The sequence below is a fragment of the Silene latifolia genome, chromosome Y (assembly GCF_048544455.1).
Source record: "Silene latifolia isolate original U9 population chromosome Y, ASM4854445v1, whole genome shotgun sequence".
Lineage (NCBI taxonomy): Eukaryota > Viridiplantae > Streptophyta > Magnoliopsida > Caryophyllales > Caryophyllaceae > Silene > Silene latifolia.
In genome coordinates this window covers 302,355,591-302,375,590 of record NC_133538.1, presented here as the reverse complement: position 1 = coordinate 302,375,590, position 20,000 = coordinate 302,355,591, and the positions used below count along the sequence as shown (strand labels likewise).

At 41.5% G+C, this 20,000-nt stretch overlaps 1 protein-coding gene across 1 annotated transcript; it reads right to left on the bottom strand.

Annotated features, from left to right (window-relative positions):
* Positions 1–14,372: 14,372 nt before the first annotated feature.
* Positions 14,373–19,617, bottom strand: LOC141631050 (uncharacterized). The gene is made up of 5 exons (XM_074443772.1): positions 18,987–19,617; positions 18,016–18,945; positions 17,240–17,907; positions 15,135–16,625; positions 14,373–14,972 (listed from the first exon to the last, which is right to left on the bottom strand). The coding sequence occupies exons 1-5, from the start codon at positions 19,615–19,617 to the stop codon at positions 14,373–14,375; spliced, it is 4,320 nt and encodes a 1,439-aa protein (XP_074299873.1).
* Positions 19,618–20,000: the final 383 nt, after the last annotated feature.

Here is a 20,000-nt window from a genome sequence, read left to right as displayed (position 1 = left end):
TAGCCTTAGAATGGAATCAAGAGAGTCCCGAAAATTGTAACCTTCAATCTTTCAATAATAAAGCTCTTGTTTTCCGTATTATTTTTGTACCTCTTTATTTATTATTGCGGGTTTAATTTTTTATGGTTAACAAAATTTGTAACAGCAAATTTTGTATTGCAATAACTGAAATACAAAACAAGGAAACAATTATATTTTATTAATAAATATAAAAAAGTACGTGTACAATCTCTAATGTATCCTCTGATTCTAATATGCCGTAAGGGGTACGTGTACGGGGTACGTGTACGGGGTACACGTGAGGGGTTTGCGTGTAGACGACTTTAATTGCTCTACGCGCGATGTAAATTTGATTTCTTGAGAGGGTCGCGATGACTTGAATCTCTCTTGAAGGTTTGAACTTGTGATTGAATCTTCAACGCAGGCGACACGATTTGATGTGCTTGTTGACTGCTTGCAATGATTTTGACAGAGAGGATTTGTAGGAATTTGTACCTTGTTCTTGCTCCTTTGCAATTATGAATTTCCAACCCTTTGAATGAATAAGGAGAGCTCTATTTATAGAGTTTCAATTCCCCTTGTTGGACTTTGGTGGTCACAGGCCCATTTGTGGGTTTATTAGCAACCTTGGCCCAAGTTTGATTCTTTCTGGGTTTAGTGATCCGAATAACTCCTTTTGTAATCCGAATCGACCCACATTTCATTTAATCGGGACAAATTAATTAAATTTGGCTAAAATTTGGTATTAACTCAAAATAATTAATTTATTTTATTTATTCGGCACATTAACATGTTTTTCGTGCCTACAAATTGTCCCCTCGGGACCATGTCACGTGCACCTCCTGGTGTCTTGATGTGGCGGGGTCTCGATTCATTTTGTTTTGACTTGGAAGTCGATGATGAGCGCCCTAACTTATCTCAAAGGTATCTCCACTTGATTTGACTTGACTTGGAAATAGATAGTGAACACCCTAACTTGTCGCGAGGGTAGCTCCATTCTTGTTATTTTGTCACCCTGTCATTATCTGACTTGGCGGATGAATTTGTATTTGACTTGAAAGTCAACAGGTACCCAAACTTGTCGTAAGGATGACCCATTTCTTTATTGACGTCACTCTATCATTTTTATTTGATTTGGCGAGCGACTTCTTCTTCACGACAACCGCTAGTGTGTAACTACACGGGTCAATGGGTGACACACAGTGATCTTTTCTTTGATCAAATTTGTGCACACACTTGCCATATTGTTTAATTTTCCAATAAACATACGTATTGAGTAATTGGTTTATTTTGTGATACCAAAACTCTATCCGACTATTTTAAAGTTTAGAAAAATAGTACCTTTCTAAAACACTTTCACCGAGTTGGATTTAAGGGAACCCACAACCTATATAAACATCAATCTCCTCACGATTATGAACTACGGACGTGTAACACCCCCTCATACCAAGGTGCCTTACCAGGACCACCCGACCATGAAAGTGTGTTACCATCTCGGTTGCCCGAGGTTAGTACATATCAAAAGCGTCTGAACTGAGCACATTTATTAAAGTACTGTAAAGTATAAAGTTTACATCAACCAAATCCAAAAACTGATTCAACTAAATACAACTCCAATGTCTGACAATAAAAGAAAGCAACTAAGACTCAGACGGTGATACTATGACTGGTGATTAAAATACTCCCATGACTGTCCCCAAGCTCATCACTAGCAATACCTGTCAAGCCTACTCACCATCCCTGAATGGTTCACCGCAGATTCCACAAACAACAACGGGGTAAGTATTACTCAATCAATATAAGACAAACAAACGAAGTAATCAACTGATCATCGTCCAATCCCAATCTTTCGTTCTCACACTGTAACCGACTACACACCGAAGTGTGTAGCCCTGCCAGATTACCCATCGCAGCAGGTAATCCTCGCCGCTAGTGGGTGACCGCAGCCGATCCCACCTAGTCCAGCTCCTCAACGAGCGGCAAACAATCCATGTCCCTTAATGTGCACATCCCCTCCCATGGCGGGTTCCACGGAGGGCGAACTAGGGTGTGAATCCACTCCCGCAAGTGACTCCACCATAATCACAATCACACGACATCACAGCCGTCACGACACCCTCACACCAACATCGCCACAACAATCTCCATACTCCGATGATCAACAGATAACAATAGTCACACAATTAACATGTCTTAACAATGAACAGTAAACTGAGTAGGGAAACCCTACCTTTTTGCAATCCGATACGCTGCAATCAATCATACAAATGCACAACTAGTAACACATCATCACCTACAACAACGATAATCAACAATCAACGACATATGATGACCAAAACCCTAAACCCCCAAATTAACCAAATTAGGGTTTGATAACTTATAAGAATGACAATAGATGAACAAGTATAAGACACTTACTACGGCGATTGACACGGGATGAGTTGCTAGAACCCACAATCGACAACCTTTGACTTGGAATTGATGAAGATGATTAGAGGGTAATGAACGTAGTTTATGTTTTTGGGGAGAAATGATTTTAGAAACTGACGAACGATGATATATATCCTCTAATCATTTTAACCAAAATCGCGGAAATAATACCCGTCAGGCCGGATACTCGGTCGAGTAAAGTGTATACTCGGCCGAGTATTCTCTACTCGGTCGAGTATTCACCATACTCAGCCGAGTATTCCTCGGCAGAACCCAAACAAACTACCCTCTTGACACTACTCGGCCGAGTAGGCTCTACTCGGTCGAGTACTTAGCTTATAAAAATCCGTAGTATTAGAGTCGTCCCTCCTTAAAAAGAACTTCGTCCCCGAAGTTCCAACCCAACCTATAAAACATGGACACTTAACACTAACTCCACAAACCACTCTTCATTCCACAACATAGCTCACGATATCGTCTCAACTATAGCATAGGCTCCCAATATTGACTCCATAACATTACCGAATTAATAACCATAATATAAGTGTTGCCAACTCTGTCTCACTACTATAAAGCTCAATAGCACCTCAATTACCGAGACAATCCACCGGACAAGATCAACCATCAAAACGGAATGTTACATTCTACCACCCTTAAAATGAACTTCGTCCTCGAAGTGTACATACACACATAAACATCCTCACACAATCCGTTACTCACACTTCCTAAACATCATACAACTACGAGCACTGCCATTACCTGTAATAACATCGACCATCACACAAATCCATCCTTATTCTACATTAACACTCAAACTTCCAATTGCAACCTATATGACCATCAAACTCTCTTGTCGCATCCTACTCCTCTTAAGGTAAATGTTACGTCCTCGTAACTCACAAATACTAGGTCCTTTACTATACTTCCCATAATCCTCATTACTACCGCATGACAACGATAACCCACTAGGTCCTTTTTTTTTTTAACAGTTCTCGTGCCTCTAATTATTCTGTACTCCCATAACATACATCATAAAATCCTCAGTATAGCAACTACTCCATATCTTCTACATTACGGCAAAAAGACATACTTCTATATACATATACACTCATCTCCACGATCTTAGCTCACAATCCACAATTGTTACACAAATTCACCTTAACTTCTCAAGTTCATCTCTTTTATTACCACAAAACTCACCCTTAACTTGACATGATGCTAAGTCCCAAAACTCCGTACTCACTGTCCCAAAACTCCGTACTCACTGTCCCAAGAAAAGATGTTAAACAACCTGTAGTTCCAGTTCCATACCACACATGCTCCACAATTCTCTTACCACAACTATGTTCACCAATGCCTCATCTAAAACAAGATCAAAAGTACTCCACAACCTCTCACAACTGTGTCCTATTAACAGATTATTACTATATCATGACAACAACAGAACCATACCTAACTCTCTTTCATATCATACTCTATAAAGACCAACAGAACCATACCCATACCGACACGGGTAAGAAACATAGGCAAACAAAACAACGGTCTATATGCCCCGACCGACACTGACAGGAAATAGCAGTAAGTAACAACAATCTATGTCACCACGAAAATACTCGTATCACCACACGGATTACCGTGCTCAGATCGCCACTTGAGGCACAACGACCATATCGATAGGCATCACAACCATTTAAAATCCCATACCACTTACTGAGTACCACTTCCTCGACTAGAAGGCTTTATCAAAACCACTATATTAGATCACAACTCAGCATATTACACGGAATAACAGATAATAACCTTATGAATACCATCCATACTATGACTCTTGAGGCCAGAACCTCACACCATTACTTACAGATATCATACATACACATATAATTATAACTTATGACGCGGAACACACCCATATAACAACTCATAACTATCACACCATATCGTTACTCGTGAGGTCAGGACCTCACACCAAGTTTTACACACCTCATGGACCCATAATCGAATCTAGCTAGCCAATCCTGAGCACGTAAGTTACCACTTGACAATGAATATCTCTTATCCGGACTTAACTCAGGTTCCATTCATAACATATCTTCTCTTACACACAATTATCACCCCTCCGGCAAATGTAGCCATAACATCAGTACCTAACTTCCAGCGAACACTTCGTATATCCACATCTTATACTTCCTCACAACCAAACATACTAACCACCTCCACAAAATCAACCTCATTAGAACAACTAACTTCCTTAAAGTAACATCATCCTTAACCACTAGACAATACTACGACACTACCATCCTTCATGCGACTACTCTCTTCCTACCACTTCTCAATATAACAATCTATCCCCTCTCTTTGGTTATCATCCCAAATGAAGAACATCAAATCCATCACAAAATTACCTCAACAACTATCCAACCTTTTTCCCTGGTTATATACTCACCTACATCACCACCCTAGTCTCTTACCGTACAAACATCCTACCAACTTCCGACTCTTTTAAACCCTCAAACTCAAGTCTGACAAGTCGTCCTGCAATTTATACATATATACTCCTCTTACTCACGCCCTCATGGTAGCATCACACAATTCTGTGATACCTGACCTTCATGTCCCCTAATCCTTGTTAACGTTCAACCAACTTACCATCATCCTGCTCTTTCTATTACTTCCAAAAATCAAATTCTATTAGCCCATGGCATTATTCTTCATTCAATTTTTTTTTTCAATAAACCTTCTCCTCACACTTTTCACTCATACTCTTCACCGATAGATACACCCACTCAATAATTTCTCCTTACTCCATTATATCTTTTTCTAATAATCCTTGATAACCAAGCTCCACTTCATCCCGTGACCTCCCAGATGATTATACACTAGCCTCACCTTCTAGTAATATAAATCTCTATAACAACTATTATCTACAAATCCTTATTGCGGCATCACTCGATCTAAGCTCTCTAGACACCATCTTCATCTCCTTACCCAACATCGTCATAATCATCTTTCTCCAGAAACCACTATATATCCTAAGTTACCATGGTTATCTCATCCTTCATCTTAATGTTTCATTCTCCCATTTCTTTACATTTATATCACTCTTGCCCATAAACACCTACTTTTATCTTACTCAACACACGACTATATCACTCACCATACCTCACAAAACATGCTCTTTACCTCGATTAGCTCATCATTTTTCCCTTTTCTTTTTCCACTATCCTTCACAACCCCATTAACACATGTCTTCCTTACCCAACACATGTCCCACATAAGCCAGCATTCTCCATGTCATATCTTCGGGTAACTTACGTATCAAGACCGTCACACGTATAAAATAATGCGTTAAGACTCAAAACATACATGTATATATACCCTACGACTCAAAACAATGTAAGAACATAGCCACCGACTCAAACAAAAGTAAGAACATAACCACCGACTCAAAGTGGCAGCCCAATGAGGTACTCGGTCGAGTACATAACATACTAGGTCGAGTACAAGGTACTCGGTCGAGTAACGATATTACTCGGTCGAGTTTTCGACTCCAGAAGCGAACTCAATTGTCGCAGAAGGATTACTCGGTCGAGTATTGGGAATACTCGGCCGAGTAGACCTTACTCAGTCGAGTATGAGACTACTCGGCGGAGTTCACGACTCCAGACGCTAAACAGTATTATCACAGAGAGATTACTCGGCCGAATATGGAATACTCGGTCGAGTATAAAAGATACTCGGCCGAGTAGGGACTACTCGGTCGAGTATCGACGTAGTTCTCAGCACCGTCCAGGTTTCGTAAAATAGTCATATCTCACTCGTTACTTGGTCATTTTGGGTGTGTGACCTATCGTTAGAATCGTAAGAGGACAAGCTATCACCTCAACTTGGAATTACAGCAATATCATTTATAGAACTAGACTTATGACAGTTTTAAGACAACCCCTCCAAAATCGATTTGTATACAAATCGAATTTTCTTAACAAAACAACTTAAACATGCATAAAGCAAACAACAACAACTCAATACTTCTAAAAACCAGTACATAGGTGAACTTTCATCATACTCACATTAGAATTAAACACGACATTCACATATGTAGACGTATGACCCTAATCACATGCTTCTACCAACAATCAAGCATTGACATCATTATGTTCATATGCACATGTACCCCTACCATACTTCATGCTCAACATTGCATTAAACAGGTAACATGATCACATTCTTCATGCTCAATATCAATCAGGTACGAATTCACAATTCACCCTTTATATTTTACCATGTTTCAACACTTAACATGCCCACATATTCATTGCTTAAAGTTTAACATCAAATAAACCTCGATACATCTTTCAACAACCATCACATTCCACTTCTTTCATCATTTCATCCAACCATGCACAAGATCCAAACTATAGGTATCAACATACATGACTCAACATACAACAATTTTACCCCATGTGACCGGCTTGAGATCGTAAGGGCCTTAGTGGGACTCCGGGACGTCTTCCAAGTCTTTGCGGTAGCTCCAAACAACTCTCCCCGGGTTCATTTTATTTAGACTCCCTAAGTTCATTGAATTGATTAGTTTTAGGTGCCATAATCTTCGTCTCTGATACCACTTTGTAACACCCCCTCATACCAAGGTGCCTTACCAGGACCACCCTACCATGAAAGTGTGTTACCATCTCGGTTGCCCGAGGTTAGTACATATCAAAAGCGTCTGAACTGAGCACATTTATTAAAGTACTATAAAGTATAAAGTTTACATCAACTAAATCCAAAAACTGATTCAACTAAATACAACTCCAATGTCTGACAATAAAAGAAATCAACTAAGACTCAGACGGTGATACTATGACTGGTAATGACAATACTCCCATGACTGTCCCCAAGCTCATCACTAGCAATACCTGTCAAGCCTACTCACCATCCCCGAATGGATCACCGCAGATTCCACAAACAACAACGGGTCGATACTCAATCAATATAAGACAAACAAACGAAGTAATCAACTGATCATCGTCCAATCCCAATATTTCGTTCTCACACTGTAACCGACTACACACCGAAGTGTATAGCCCTGCCAGATTACCCATCGCAGCAGATAATCCTCGCCGCTAGTGGGTGACCGCAGCCGATCCCACCTAGTCCAGCTCCTCAATGAACGACAAACAATCCCTGTCCCTTAATGTGCACATCCTCTCCCGTGCCGGGTTCCACGGAGGGCGAACTAGGGTGTGAAGCCACTCCCGCAAGTGACTCCACCACAATCACAATCACACGACATCACAGCCGTCACAACACCCTCACACTAACATCGTCACAACAATCTCCATACTCCGATGATCAACAGATAACAATAGTCACACAATTAATATGTCTTAACAATGAACAGTAAACTGAGTAGGGAAACCCTACCTTTTTGCAATCCGATACGCTGCAATCAATCATACAAATGCACAACTAGTAACACATCATCACCTACAACAACGATAATCAACATCAACGACATATGATGACCAAAACCCTAAACCCCCAAATTAACAAAATTAGGGTTTGATAACTTATAAGAATGACAATAAATGAACAAGTATAAGACACTTACTACGGCGATTGACACGGGATGAGATGCTAGAACCCACAATTGACAACCTTTGACTTGGAATTGATGAAGATGATTAGAGGGTAATGAACGTAGTTTATGTTTTTGGGAAGAAATGATTTTAGAAACTGGCGAACGATGATATATATCCTCTAATCATTTTAACCAAAATCGCGGAAATAATACCCGTCAGGCCGGATACTCGGTAGAGTAAAGTGTATACTCGGCCGAGTATCCTCTACTCGGTCGAGTATTCACCATACTCGGCCGAGTATTCCACGGCAGAACCCAAACAAACTACCCTCTTGACACTACTCGGCCGAGTAGGCTCTACTCGGTCGAGTACTTAGCTTATAAAAATCCGTAGTATTACAGGACGCAAACAATCACCTTCCATCGGGTATTTTTTTCTATCTTGCAACAAATTCTTGCTGCTATTATCTTGTCCGTCATATATATACGCTGTAGTCTTGATTGCTTTGCTCTTTTTTTTAGTATTTGTTATGCCATGTTTATTATCTTGTCCGTAACAACGTATTCTTGCTTTGCATTGCCCATTTCATTCAGCCTCAATAATTTCAACTCTTTTCTTTTTGCTCTGTTCAGTATTTGTTATGCCATGTTTATTGAACAATCAAAATAAACACAACCGAATACTTTAGAAGTTTTGCCTTTAGAAACACTTCAGTCCTACTCAAATTGACCAAAACTCGAACTATACCACAGCCTGCGTTTCGTATATCATCGACCCGAATTTTGCTTGGGCTTCCAATTGAATTTGCCTTGCGCTGCTGGACCCCCTTTTATTTTTGTGTGTGGATGAACATCACCAAGATCCGTACAGAAACATCGAGTGTTACTTCTGATTCTTTCGAACAAACATATCCCATGATTAACCTCCCTTGATTTTTTTTAGTTCTCATGAAAAGTTGTGTATACTTGACACCCTTCGAAGATAAGGTCTCATACTTATGAAAGAGTAAACCAACTTTTAAGCATAAAAACAATGTCACGTGACTTGTTTTCTTTTGTTTGTCCATCTTCCATACTTCTGCATTCATGATTTTTTAAACCTTCATCTCCTTCCTTTTCTTCTTTGTAGGATTCACTCTGACTGGTACCGAAAACCGACCCGCCTTTAATTTATTGTAGCAGTTCGCCAATTACCAGTAAGTTGTCTGTCTTGCTTTTTTTTGACATATTTTCCGGTCTGACTTCAACTTTGATATGGTAAATGGCTATTTTTCGTTTGTCTCTCTATGTACGAATACAACACGAAGACGACATCTTGATGTAGCTTGAGGACTTTACTCGATCGAAAATTCCTCTTGGCTTAACTTGTAGTATGATGGCTTTCGTAGTTCTCCAATAACATCCTTTCCCAACTAGACGTATTCATAATGGCTTAGAAGCTTTTAACAAGTAACATGATAAACAGGGGCACGTGCTGCCCATGCTTTGCTCAACCTCGCCCGAATTTCGACCATATTTCCTTTGTAAACCTGGCTTACTCCTGACTTAGATTGACCTGAACCTTTCGTCTGAAGATGTCGCTGAGTGCTGGCCTGAACTCCTTTTTTCTATTCCCAGTACCCGGCTACAACTATTTCGGATTTTTGCCTTTGTTATAATATTCTGGCCAACCATACTTATTTATATGCTAAGCTGATGATGCTCGAAACCCTCTTCGATGCTTGCAACAATCTTTTAAACCTGGTCAGAATAGGATGAATACCTTTCCTTAATTTTTTGTTGATAAGTTGATGCTTGCACCGTTAACCTGAAAATCTCGACCCGTTTCCGGTAAATACTGGCCTGAATTTTGATTAGAGTTCATCATGGACTGATTCAAATAATAGTTTCATGAATGATCTGCCCAATTGCATCTTGATTTTACCGTACACCTCGCCAGACAAATCCATAATAGTTTATTTTTTATTTTCTGAAATTTGCAGCTTAGAGTTGAGCTTTCGTCTTTGGTGGAGTCAACAAGTAAAATAGGAATTTGTTTGTTGTCTCCTCAAGGTAGTAATTATGTCTCCTTTTTTATTTTATTCGGATCATATTGGACATATCGTCCCTTGCTTGTATACTTTTTTTTTTGGCTAGTGATTGCAGGAATTATGCTCCGTCTTTCCATCAAACAATGCAATTTATTTATTAACCGCGGAAGATTTTATTTATTCAAACAAGTTATTCCAATCTTCAATTGAGTGTTTGGATCATCGCGACAGGCTGCGGGAAGACTTATTACTTGTTAGGGTGAACCCATTCGGGTCATCGCGACACACTTTTGAAGACTTATTGCTTGTTAGGGTGAACCCATTTTTGGGTAATCGCGACAAGTTGTGTCAGGGTGAACCCATTCGGGTCATCACGACACAGTTTTGAAGACTTATTGCTTGTTAGGGTGAACCCATTTTGGGTCATCGCGACAAGTTGTGTCAGGGTGAACCCATTCGGGTCATCGCGACACAGTTTTGAAGACTTATTGCTTGTTAGGGTGAACCCATTTTTGGGTCATCGCGACAAGTTGTGTCAGGGTGAACCCATTTGGGTCATCGCGGCACAGTTTTGAAGACTCAAACAATGAACTTCTTTATGAAGACCATTATTTCATTACCATGAGACATGTCGGATGAATATACTTCTTGATTTGATGTCTCTCCGACTTGTAAAAGATCTCTACATATTCTTTATATTTACTTATATTTGTCCTTTTTGCTGGGCCGCAATGGTTTACTTGAAGGAATTTCGCAAAGGGAGCGACATATATCTTTCTGTAGTTGACCACAAGGATCAAGATGCTGCATCTAGAACTTACTTTCTCATAAGCAAATCGCTTCGTATGCTGGAAGGTGGAGCAGCCAGTCGAACAGGGGATTCTTTGCTAAATGAAATGTCCATGAAGCTTGACACTCAAGAACCAGACACTTGCTCACGCTACCTTTTAAAAAATAACCTTAAAGTGAAGCCTGGTACAAATTATACTTATGAGTTACTTGGGCGCAGAATCATTTCAGGAAAAGTTAGATGGGGATCCTTCAACCTGAAAATTTACGGGGAATCGATCTACATGCCGAAGTATTTGGAACGGACTGAAGATGTGCTTGCTCGTTTTAGTGACATCCTTTCGACTGCTTCTTTCCGTCAAGCGGTCTATGCTTCCTTATATTCTTATGATAAGGACTTACATATCATGCGTGCCTTCTTTGAAGGATGGTGTCCTGGTAATAATACCTTTCATACTGTAGAAGGCGAATTTTCTATCTCCCTCTGGGATCTAAAGAAACTTGGAGGTCTCCCTGTTGTGGGAGAGATTTATGATGAAACGGTGTCTCAACTTAGCATCCTAAAGTCAAAGACTGAAGAAAAGAATTTGACTGTCCCTGCTACGTGCACTTTTTTGTTTACTGCGTTTCACTACCTTGCGAAGGAATCAAAGGACAAAGGTGAAGTTTCTGCTCAGCAATGAATTGACTTCTGGTGCAAAAGGCAGGTTGTATACCCTCCTCCTATCAAAAGTTGAAGGACCACCAAAAATCCTCCAGCGTCAACCCAGAATCCAACTGGTGAGATTGAGCCCCGAACATCTGATGAATGGACAGAGGAAGAACGCTCCCTATTTGAAAAGCTTGGTTGCAATGATTCCCAACGGGCAAAGATTTATTTAGCTGCACATTTATCATGCTGGCTTTGCGTATTTGTTTTACTGGAAGATAGTGACAGATTAATTAGACCAGCTACCTTCGAGATTGCAAGTATAATGACAGAAGGTCGAGTTTTTAGTCTGGCGATTCCTGTATTAGCTAGCATTTACAAAGGTTTGAATGGGTTAGCCATGTCTATGAACCCCGGATACTCCAAGTCATTCTTCCCGGCACATTACTTATACGGGTGGATTGCAAATTACTTTGACACTTATCATGCGATAAATCCATCACCGACAGGTCCCCATATGACTAAGTATTTAGGTCCCGTTGGAGCGAGGAATGCAAAACCCGAAGAAGCTCGAAAACTCATGCATGAGGGAAGAAAATTTGATGCAAAGCGTTTTATGTTAAATAAACACAAAGTAGATGTCTTGTTAGACTATGGCGACCTTAATGCCCTGGGGCTCGACTATCTTGCATCCCTTCGTTCCTCCTATTTTGTTTGCGTCTAAATAATGGGTTTCACCTTGAACCTTATAATCCCCATCGGTTTAGTAGACAATTTGGCTTTTGTCAAGACATTCCCGGCGTATTGAATCGTGGTTCAGACAAACCTGACGTCACATGCTTCGAGGCACTGAAATATTGGCAAGTGTTTTTGTTTACAGGTAGCATGTCTCGCGTTTACCTTCTAAGTCTTTCGTTCAGATGGGATGAGAATGTCACCCCTGGTTTTACTAAATGGTGGAAGGAACTCTACCCGAAGGATCTAAGAAAGAATGTTGACATTCTTGTGCATAGTACCAGAAGTGACTACAAGACTAACAAGCGTGATCATCATGGGGATACCAGAAATCAGCCTCGAGAGCAAGCAGTGCCCCTGAAATCCAAAGTTGTTGTCCCTAAGGCGAAAGGCCATATTAAGGACAACCACTACAGCGATTCAGATTCCGAGATTGACCCTAAACATGATCGTCGTGGCAAGAGAAAAGTGTCTATCTTGGATGCAGATGATGTCAGACTAGACGCCCAGATTTTTGAGGGGGTGTCGAGTGCATCAAGAATGCCTTCGGAGACACTGGTCAGCTTCTTTTCTTTTGTGATTATCTTTGTTTATTTATTTATTTCCCTACTTGATCATCATTTTTTTGTTAGGAAGGTGAATGTGCCTTGGAGACAGTCTCCCTTGCTCCGGAATATCGTCTTCCGCATCGTGCACCAAAGATGAAGCTTGGAAAAGGGAAGGGGCTTATGATTCTTAATAAATCAATACCCGTAGGAGACTCTTCTGGTCCAGCATCTCAGGGGAGCCAGACTAACAGTTCGTTTGCCAATGGTAGTCAGACTGTCGTGCATAGTCCAGCCTCAACTCATATGTCTCCTCCTTACAAACCTGACGATTAAAGGCAGACGTTTAAGCCTCTAACAATACCATTTAAACCTACCACACTCCCTACGTGTTCCAAGGCCTCATTTCGCCCACCTCCTTCACTTAAGGGGATTTTTGACAGAGCAATAGACGCGATCCGCTTGCAGGTCTTGGGAGAATTAAAAAATGCAAGTTTCTCTAATGTAGGGGAAGTGGCAATGAAGGCTAACGTGTGTTATGAGGGCATTCGACAACTCAAAGGTGACTGTTCTTCACTACAGGCGGGAGTGGATTCTTATGTGGGTGCGGTCCATGCTTACCTTGCACTCGAGAAGCAGGCAGCAAAGTGTCATCACCCTGCATTGCTAGAGGACAAAAGGCTGGAGTGGCATCGAAAGATTTAGGATACCAAATCTCTTTATGATAAGGTGCAAGAAAAGCATAGAGAACAAGCTGTGGAACTTTCTGTTACTCTGGAAGAAATAAACGATCTTGAAGCTAGACTCAAGCAAGCACGAGAGAAGGAAAAGACATTGCGAAGCAATTTAGAAGCTGAGGATATATCTTTAATCTCATTTCAAGATGATATTCAGAAGTTTGAGAGAGAATTAACCGAGTTTGACGATATCCCTGTTTTGAGTCCTGAAGAGGAAGCCTTACTTCAAGAGTGAAGAGTTTAATTGGAAGAGATGCGGGCTTCTCTGGATGTTGATCCATAGGCACTTAGATTTTTTTTTTTAGATTATCTAGATTTCATCCTTGATTCATCCATCTTTTTTTTTGTAGCCTAATGGACCAAATGCTCCTAAGATGTTTGTTTGTCTTAATCGTTTATGTGTAATAACACCCTTTCAGCGTGTTACATTCCATTATATTTATTTATACCAACAAATACTTATAATACTGTTTATTTAGCCGTTCACAGTTTAAACTCTTACGGGCCAGGAGTAATTATTTTGATGTAATTTTTTTTGTGTGTGTCTGCACTTGAACAAAGTGTTTGCTCAAACTGCCTACGTACTTGCAAAGCTACCAAGATGACAACTTGCAAGATCAAGCCAACGTAGTTCAAGAAAGGGATTTTTTTTGTTTGGAGGTGTGGCTGCACTTGAGCTACATGTTCACTCAAGCTGCCTACGTACCTGTGAAGTACAAAGTGTATTTCACAAGATCAAGCCGACGTAGTTCATAAAGGAATGAAGGAGTATTTTTTTTTTGAGATTTTTTTTTTTTTTTTAGTATGCAGTTTAACCTCTTGCTTAGGAGCTTTGACTTGCAGTTTACACTCTTCCTTAGGAGCCTTCACTGTTGGAATTTAAGAATAGTAATGCTTCAAAAATTTCCCATTGATTGGGCCTACCCGAACGCCGTCTTCATCCACGATTTTGTAAGCACCATTTGTGTATACCTCATGTACCACGTATGGACCATCCCACTTAGAGGTGAACTTGCCAACTGGCTTGTGAGAGGTGATGATTGGTCTTCGTACTGCAAGGACGAGGTCTCCTACTTGGAAAGAACGAGGGTGCACCTTTTTGTTGAATGCGCGTGACAACCTTGCTTGATAGCACTGGAGCTTTTGTTGAGCCTCTAATCTCTTTTCATCGAGAGCTTCCAACTCTGCTAATCGCAATCTGTCATTTTCGTCATCCGTGAGTCCTTCTTGAATAGCGATGCGCAAGGAAGGGATATGTAGCTCTAATGGCAACACGGCCTCTACTCCATACACCAACGCATACGGGGTTGCATGAGTAGGTGTTTTATATGTGGTACGATATGCCCACAATGCTTCACCAATCCTTTCATACCAGTCTCGCTTTGATTTTGCTACTAGTTTTCTCATCAAATTGCAAAGGGTCTTGTTAAAGGCTTCAGCCAAACCATTTGCAGAAGCATTGTACATGGATGACTTGTACTATTTGAACTTGAATTTTTCTCCCAGACTTGTCATCAAATGGTTGAAGAATTGTTTCTCATTGTCAGTTGTGATACGCTGAGGTACACTGTATCTGTAGATGATTTGGGTTCGAATGAAGTCCACAACATTTTCTTTCTTCACTTCCCGTAGTGTGATGACTTCTGCCCATTTTGAGAAGTAGTCAGTGGCGGCGAGTATATATTCGTGTCCATTTGAGGCCTTTGGAGTAAGAGGTCCCACAACATCAAGTCCCCAAGCTTCAAAGGGCCATGAAGAAACAGTGGGGTACAACGGTTCTGGCGGTTGGTGTATGAAGTTTGCGTAGAACTGACAAGGTTCACATTTTTTCGCGAAGTCCATACAATCTTGCACCATGGTTGGCCAGTAATACCCCATTCTCTTTACAAGATCATGAAGTTTAGGCCCAGATTGATGAGCACCACAAATGCCAAAATGAGCTTCATGCATTGCTTCAGTAGCTTCGTCCTTGCTTAGACACCTCAACCATTGCCTTGAGAAAGAACGTCTGTAGAGTGTCCCTTTATAGTGAATGAACTTTGGAGCCCGTCGACGTATTTCTACCTTGTGTCTGGGATCATCGAGTAGTTTTTGGTGGTCCAAGAAATCAATGATAGGTTGACGCCAGTGGTCTTCATTAACTGTGTAGACGCATATCATGTTGGTTGTATCTACATTTTCTTCTCCTTCGAGCAATGATACTACCCAACGATTGCAGATTGGGACTTGCATAGACTCTTCTGCCCCCAGTGCCAAAGTGGCTGCAAGATTAGCAAGCGCGTCAGCCAACTTATTGGCACTCCTTGGCACATGACCAACATGAATGTCGTCAAGTTGATTCGGCAGTTGTAATGCCTGTTGATGGCAAGGAATCAAGTCTTCCTTTTTCACTTCATATTCACCAAGGACTGTGTTGACCACCAGCTTTGAGTCTCCATATATGTCGATGTCTCTAACTCCGATTTCGATCGCCATTTGGAGGCCGAGTATGAGAGCTTGGTATTCTGCCATATTATTTGAGCACAACTGAGTGTGCATGAAGGAGTAGGGCATGAGATGATTTTGTGGAGTTACGAATACAACTCCGGCTCCAGCTCCGTCTTTCCTTACAACATCGTCAAAGTACATTTGCCATGGAGGTAGGATGTCCACATAGAAAATTTCTTCTCCTGGGAGGTCATCTAAAATTTCCCACTCTGCTGGCAATGGATGATCAGCAAAGAAGTCGGCGATAGCTTGACCTTTGACAGCCTTTTGAGGCACGAACACCAAGTCATACTGCTTAAGTAACATTGCCCATTTCGCAAGTCTTCCAGACAAGACTGGTCTTGAGAGTATGTACTTGATTGGATCGGCTTTTGAGACCACGTGTATGGTATACGCTTGCATGTAGTGCCTCAACCTCTGAATGGCGAACACCAAAGCAAGACATATCTTCTCTATGGGCGAGTAATTCAACTCACCTCCAACCAAGGTACGACTCAAGTAGTAGAGTGCTCTCTCCTTGCGGTCTTCAATTTCTTGAGCACGCATTGCCCCCAGTGAGCGTTCTTGTGCTGCAATGTAGAGGATAAGTGGCTTTCCTGGAATTGGTGCCCCAAAGATCGGCGTGCGGCCAAGTACTTTTTGATGCTATCAAAAGCATTTTTGCATTTTTCATCCCATTGGAATGGAGCATCCTTTTTCATTAGATGGCTGAATGGTTGGCAACGTCCTGCTGGGTTAGATATGAACCTTCGAATGCATGCCAAACGTCCCTGCAATCCGCACAACTCTTTCAACGTGTTTGGTTCCGGCATTTCGTTGATCGCTTTGATTTTTGTTTGGTCAATTTCAATGCCTCTGTGTCTGACCACAAACCCTAAGAACTTCCCAGATGTGACACCAAATGCACACTTGAGTGGATTCATCTTGAGTTGACATTTTCTAAGTCTCTCAAAGACGGTTCGAAGGACTTTGATATGGTCTTCTCTTTTCTTTGATTTGACAACCACGTCATCAACATAACACTCTATTGTTTTATTCATCATGTCATCGAAAATCTTTTGCATTGCGCGTTGATACGTAGCACCAGCATTCTTTAATCCAAATGGCATGACCGTGTAACAGAAGATTCCTTTTGGGGTTCGAAAACCTATTGCTTCTTGATCTTCAGGTGTCATATGTATTTGATTGTAACCAGCAGTACAATCCATGAATGAGAGAGCTTCATGACCAGTGGTTGCGTCAATCATCAACTCTGTGACTGGCAAAGGGAAGTCATCCTTCGGGCATGCATCATTAAGGTCTTTGAAGTCGACACATATGCGCAATTGTCCATTCTTCTTTCTGACCGGGACAATGTTTGCTATCCAGGTAGAATATTTGACTTCTCGAATGAAACCTGCTTCAATGAGTTTGTTGACTTCCTTTTCAATTTCAGGTACAAGCTCCGGCCTAAAACGACGTTGAGGTTGCTTTTTAGGACTGGTGCCTTTCTTGATTGCTAGACGATGAACTGCAATTTTTGGGCTGAATCCTGGCATCTCCTTATAGCTCCAAGCGAAGACATACTTGTACTCGACTAACAACTTGTAGTACTCCTCTTCTTCTTCCTTAGTCAGCAGAGCACTCACATAAATGGGCCGAGGATCTTCAATAGTTCCCAAGTTGAGTTCCTTGAGTTCATCTACAGTTGATTGCCCCCCGTCTTCCAGTGTTTCAGGGGCCTCGTCCACCTCAACTTCTTCGTTCTCGTTAGGTATCTCTTCTACTGTAATGTGATATGACGACGTTGTAATTTCTAAGTCACTTGACTTCTTTGTATCACAAGGACGTAAAGATGAAGGCACAAGCTCTTCGGCATTCTTTTGCTGACCAGTAAGAACTAGTACGCGCCTCCTTTCTTTGAGTGGCTCATGTTGGATAATATCCACTACTTGCATACGCTTCATGCGAGATGGTATTGCGCTTCTTAAGTCATCGCTTACTCTTACTTCTTCTTCATTTTGTGTTGGAGAAGTTGAGAGAGGACGACCCTTACCACTATTCTTCTTGGGAGCCCCTAGTCGACTGAAGACTGTTCTTGATGGACCGCCCAAGCGTTCATGTATTACGCCCTTCTTGTTTATGCGCAACGAAGGTGTTGACACTTTGACTTTACTTTCTCCTTGATTGCCAAGCCTAGAAAATACAGAAATGTGTTTGGTTGAAGCACTTGGTCTCCCTAACCTTGTGAATATAGAAGGGCGACACTTCTCTGCAGGTGGACTTATTCGATCGAAGACTGAAGATGGATGCATCTTTTCCTCTCCTTCAATTCCTTCGACCTCTTCTACTCTGATGTGCTGAGAAGACGCAGTAGCCCCTTTTCTACGAGCACCAATCTTCACAGGCGCAGGAGACTCATATCCGAGCCCGGCCCTGGACACCATGAAGCTCCCATCTTGCTTGAACACTTCATGTTGCGCTTTGTTCAGACCGTACGGCTCAACTTCTATAACTTTGCCGAGAGGAGTCAAATTTGTAAAGTCATATCCAACCTTTGCCAGTAGCTTGTAAGCATTGGAATCAAATATCCCCTTGTTTCCCTCACTTGATGATTGACTGGATGAACAGACAAAACCAGTTGGAGGAGGTCTCACAATCTTTGTTTGGGATGAGCTTGGTAGAGGTGTAACGATTTTGGCCACCCACTCTTGCTTGATCACCTGATTTGACTTTTTGTCCTTAGGCTCTGTCTTTGGTGTTAGACACTCTGCAAAAGGACTCTCTCCATCTTTGCGGCGAGACTTTGGGATGTAGCGTAGTACTGGTGGTGTAGTTTTCTGCGGCGTCTTTTGCTTCTTGGGTGATGCAACAGGAGTAGCTGTTTTGCTGGCCTTGTCTACATCTTTCTTAACATCATTTTCTTTAGCAGGATTTGCAGCTTCATCGTCTTTGATGATGTTCTTTTCCCGCTTACCTCCTTTTCCTGTGAAGAGATGGTGGTTGGCATGAACTCACTAGAAGTACCATTCTCTTCAAAGAATTTCGCATCAGCGAAGAAAGAGTCGACCTTAGAGAAGGGTTTGGCGTCTCCGTCTATTTTCCTTTCGCCACCATGATTATATTTCAAACATTGATGGAGGGTTGAAGCGACAACTCCGTTCTCGTGCTTCCAAGGTCGTCCCAGCAATAGTTTGAACGATGTCTTACCATCCATGACATGGAACAATGTGTCTGAAGAAAGATCACCCATGGTAAGGTTCACGCGGATCATGCCAACCGCGCGCTCCCTATTCAAGTTGAAACCATGAATAATTGTTCGACTACTGGAGAGTTCATCCATCGTGATCCCTAATTCGTTCATGGTAGCTTTTGGCATGAGATTGACTTCTGAGCCTCCATCTATTAAAATGCGCTTGACCTTTTGCCCCCGAATGTACCCAGACACATAAAGTGGCCTGTTGTGAGGCTTGGATCCAAGAAGTAAATCCTCATCTGAAAAACTCAAGGCTACATTGCAGAAGACACATCCAGTTGATTGCTCAGGAGGCTTGATTTTGTCTTTCATCTTGCCTGCGTACAACTCTGGCTTTTCAAGTCCTTGAATTATCAGCTGACGCTTCTCTTTAGGTAGATGAAAGATTTGCTTCCACCCCATATTTGTAGGAAGGGCATCGAGAGCAACCACTATTTCGTTCTCCTTTTCAGAATGTGACTGTTGTGGCGATACCGCATCATCTAAGCCCCTTTCCTAATTCTTCTTTTTATCATCACCACCTTCCGTAGTTGATACGGTGCACACGGTAACTTTGTTTAAGAAGTCTTGTGGGAAGAATTCTTTTAAGGTAACGGGACTCGGTGATTCTTGCTCAAGTACATCGATAGGCAAGACATGTGGTTTGACCACTGTTTTGGACTTTTTCTTTCCCTTCGTCTTGCGAGGTTTAGTCTTCTTTGATTGTTTTCTTCGACGGTGAACAGGTTGCGCTGTCTGCCTTGTTTGTTTCTTTGACTTCTTGCGCGTAACCAAAGTCCAACCTT

What these genes read in the sequence shown, in the direction of transcription:
- LOC141631050 (XM_074443772.1), bottom strand. Translation starts at nt 19,617, where the DNA reads ATGGGGTGGAAGCAAATCTTTCATCTACCTAAAGAGAAGCGTCAGCTG. An exon ending in GAAATTCTTTGAAGAGAATG is followed by an intron (nt 18,946 to 18,986) that starts GTACTTCTAGTG and finishes ATCTCTTCACAG; the next exon opens with GAAAAGGAGGTAAGCGGGAA. An exon ending in AGGATGACTTCCCTTTGCCA is followed by an intron (nt 16,626 to 17,239) that starts GTCACAGAGTTG and finishes TGCTTTTGATAG; the next exon opens with CATCAAAAAGTACTTGGCCG.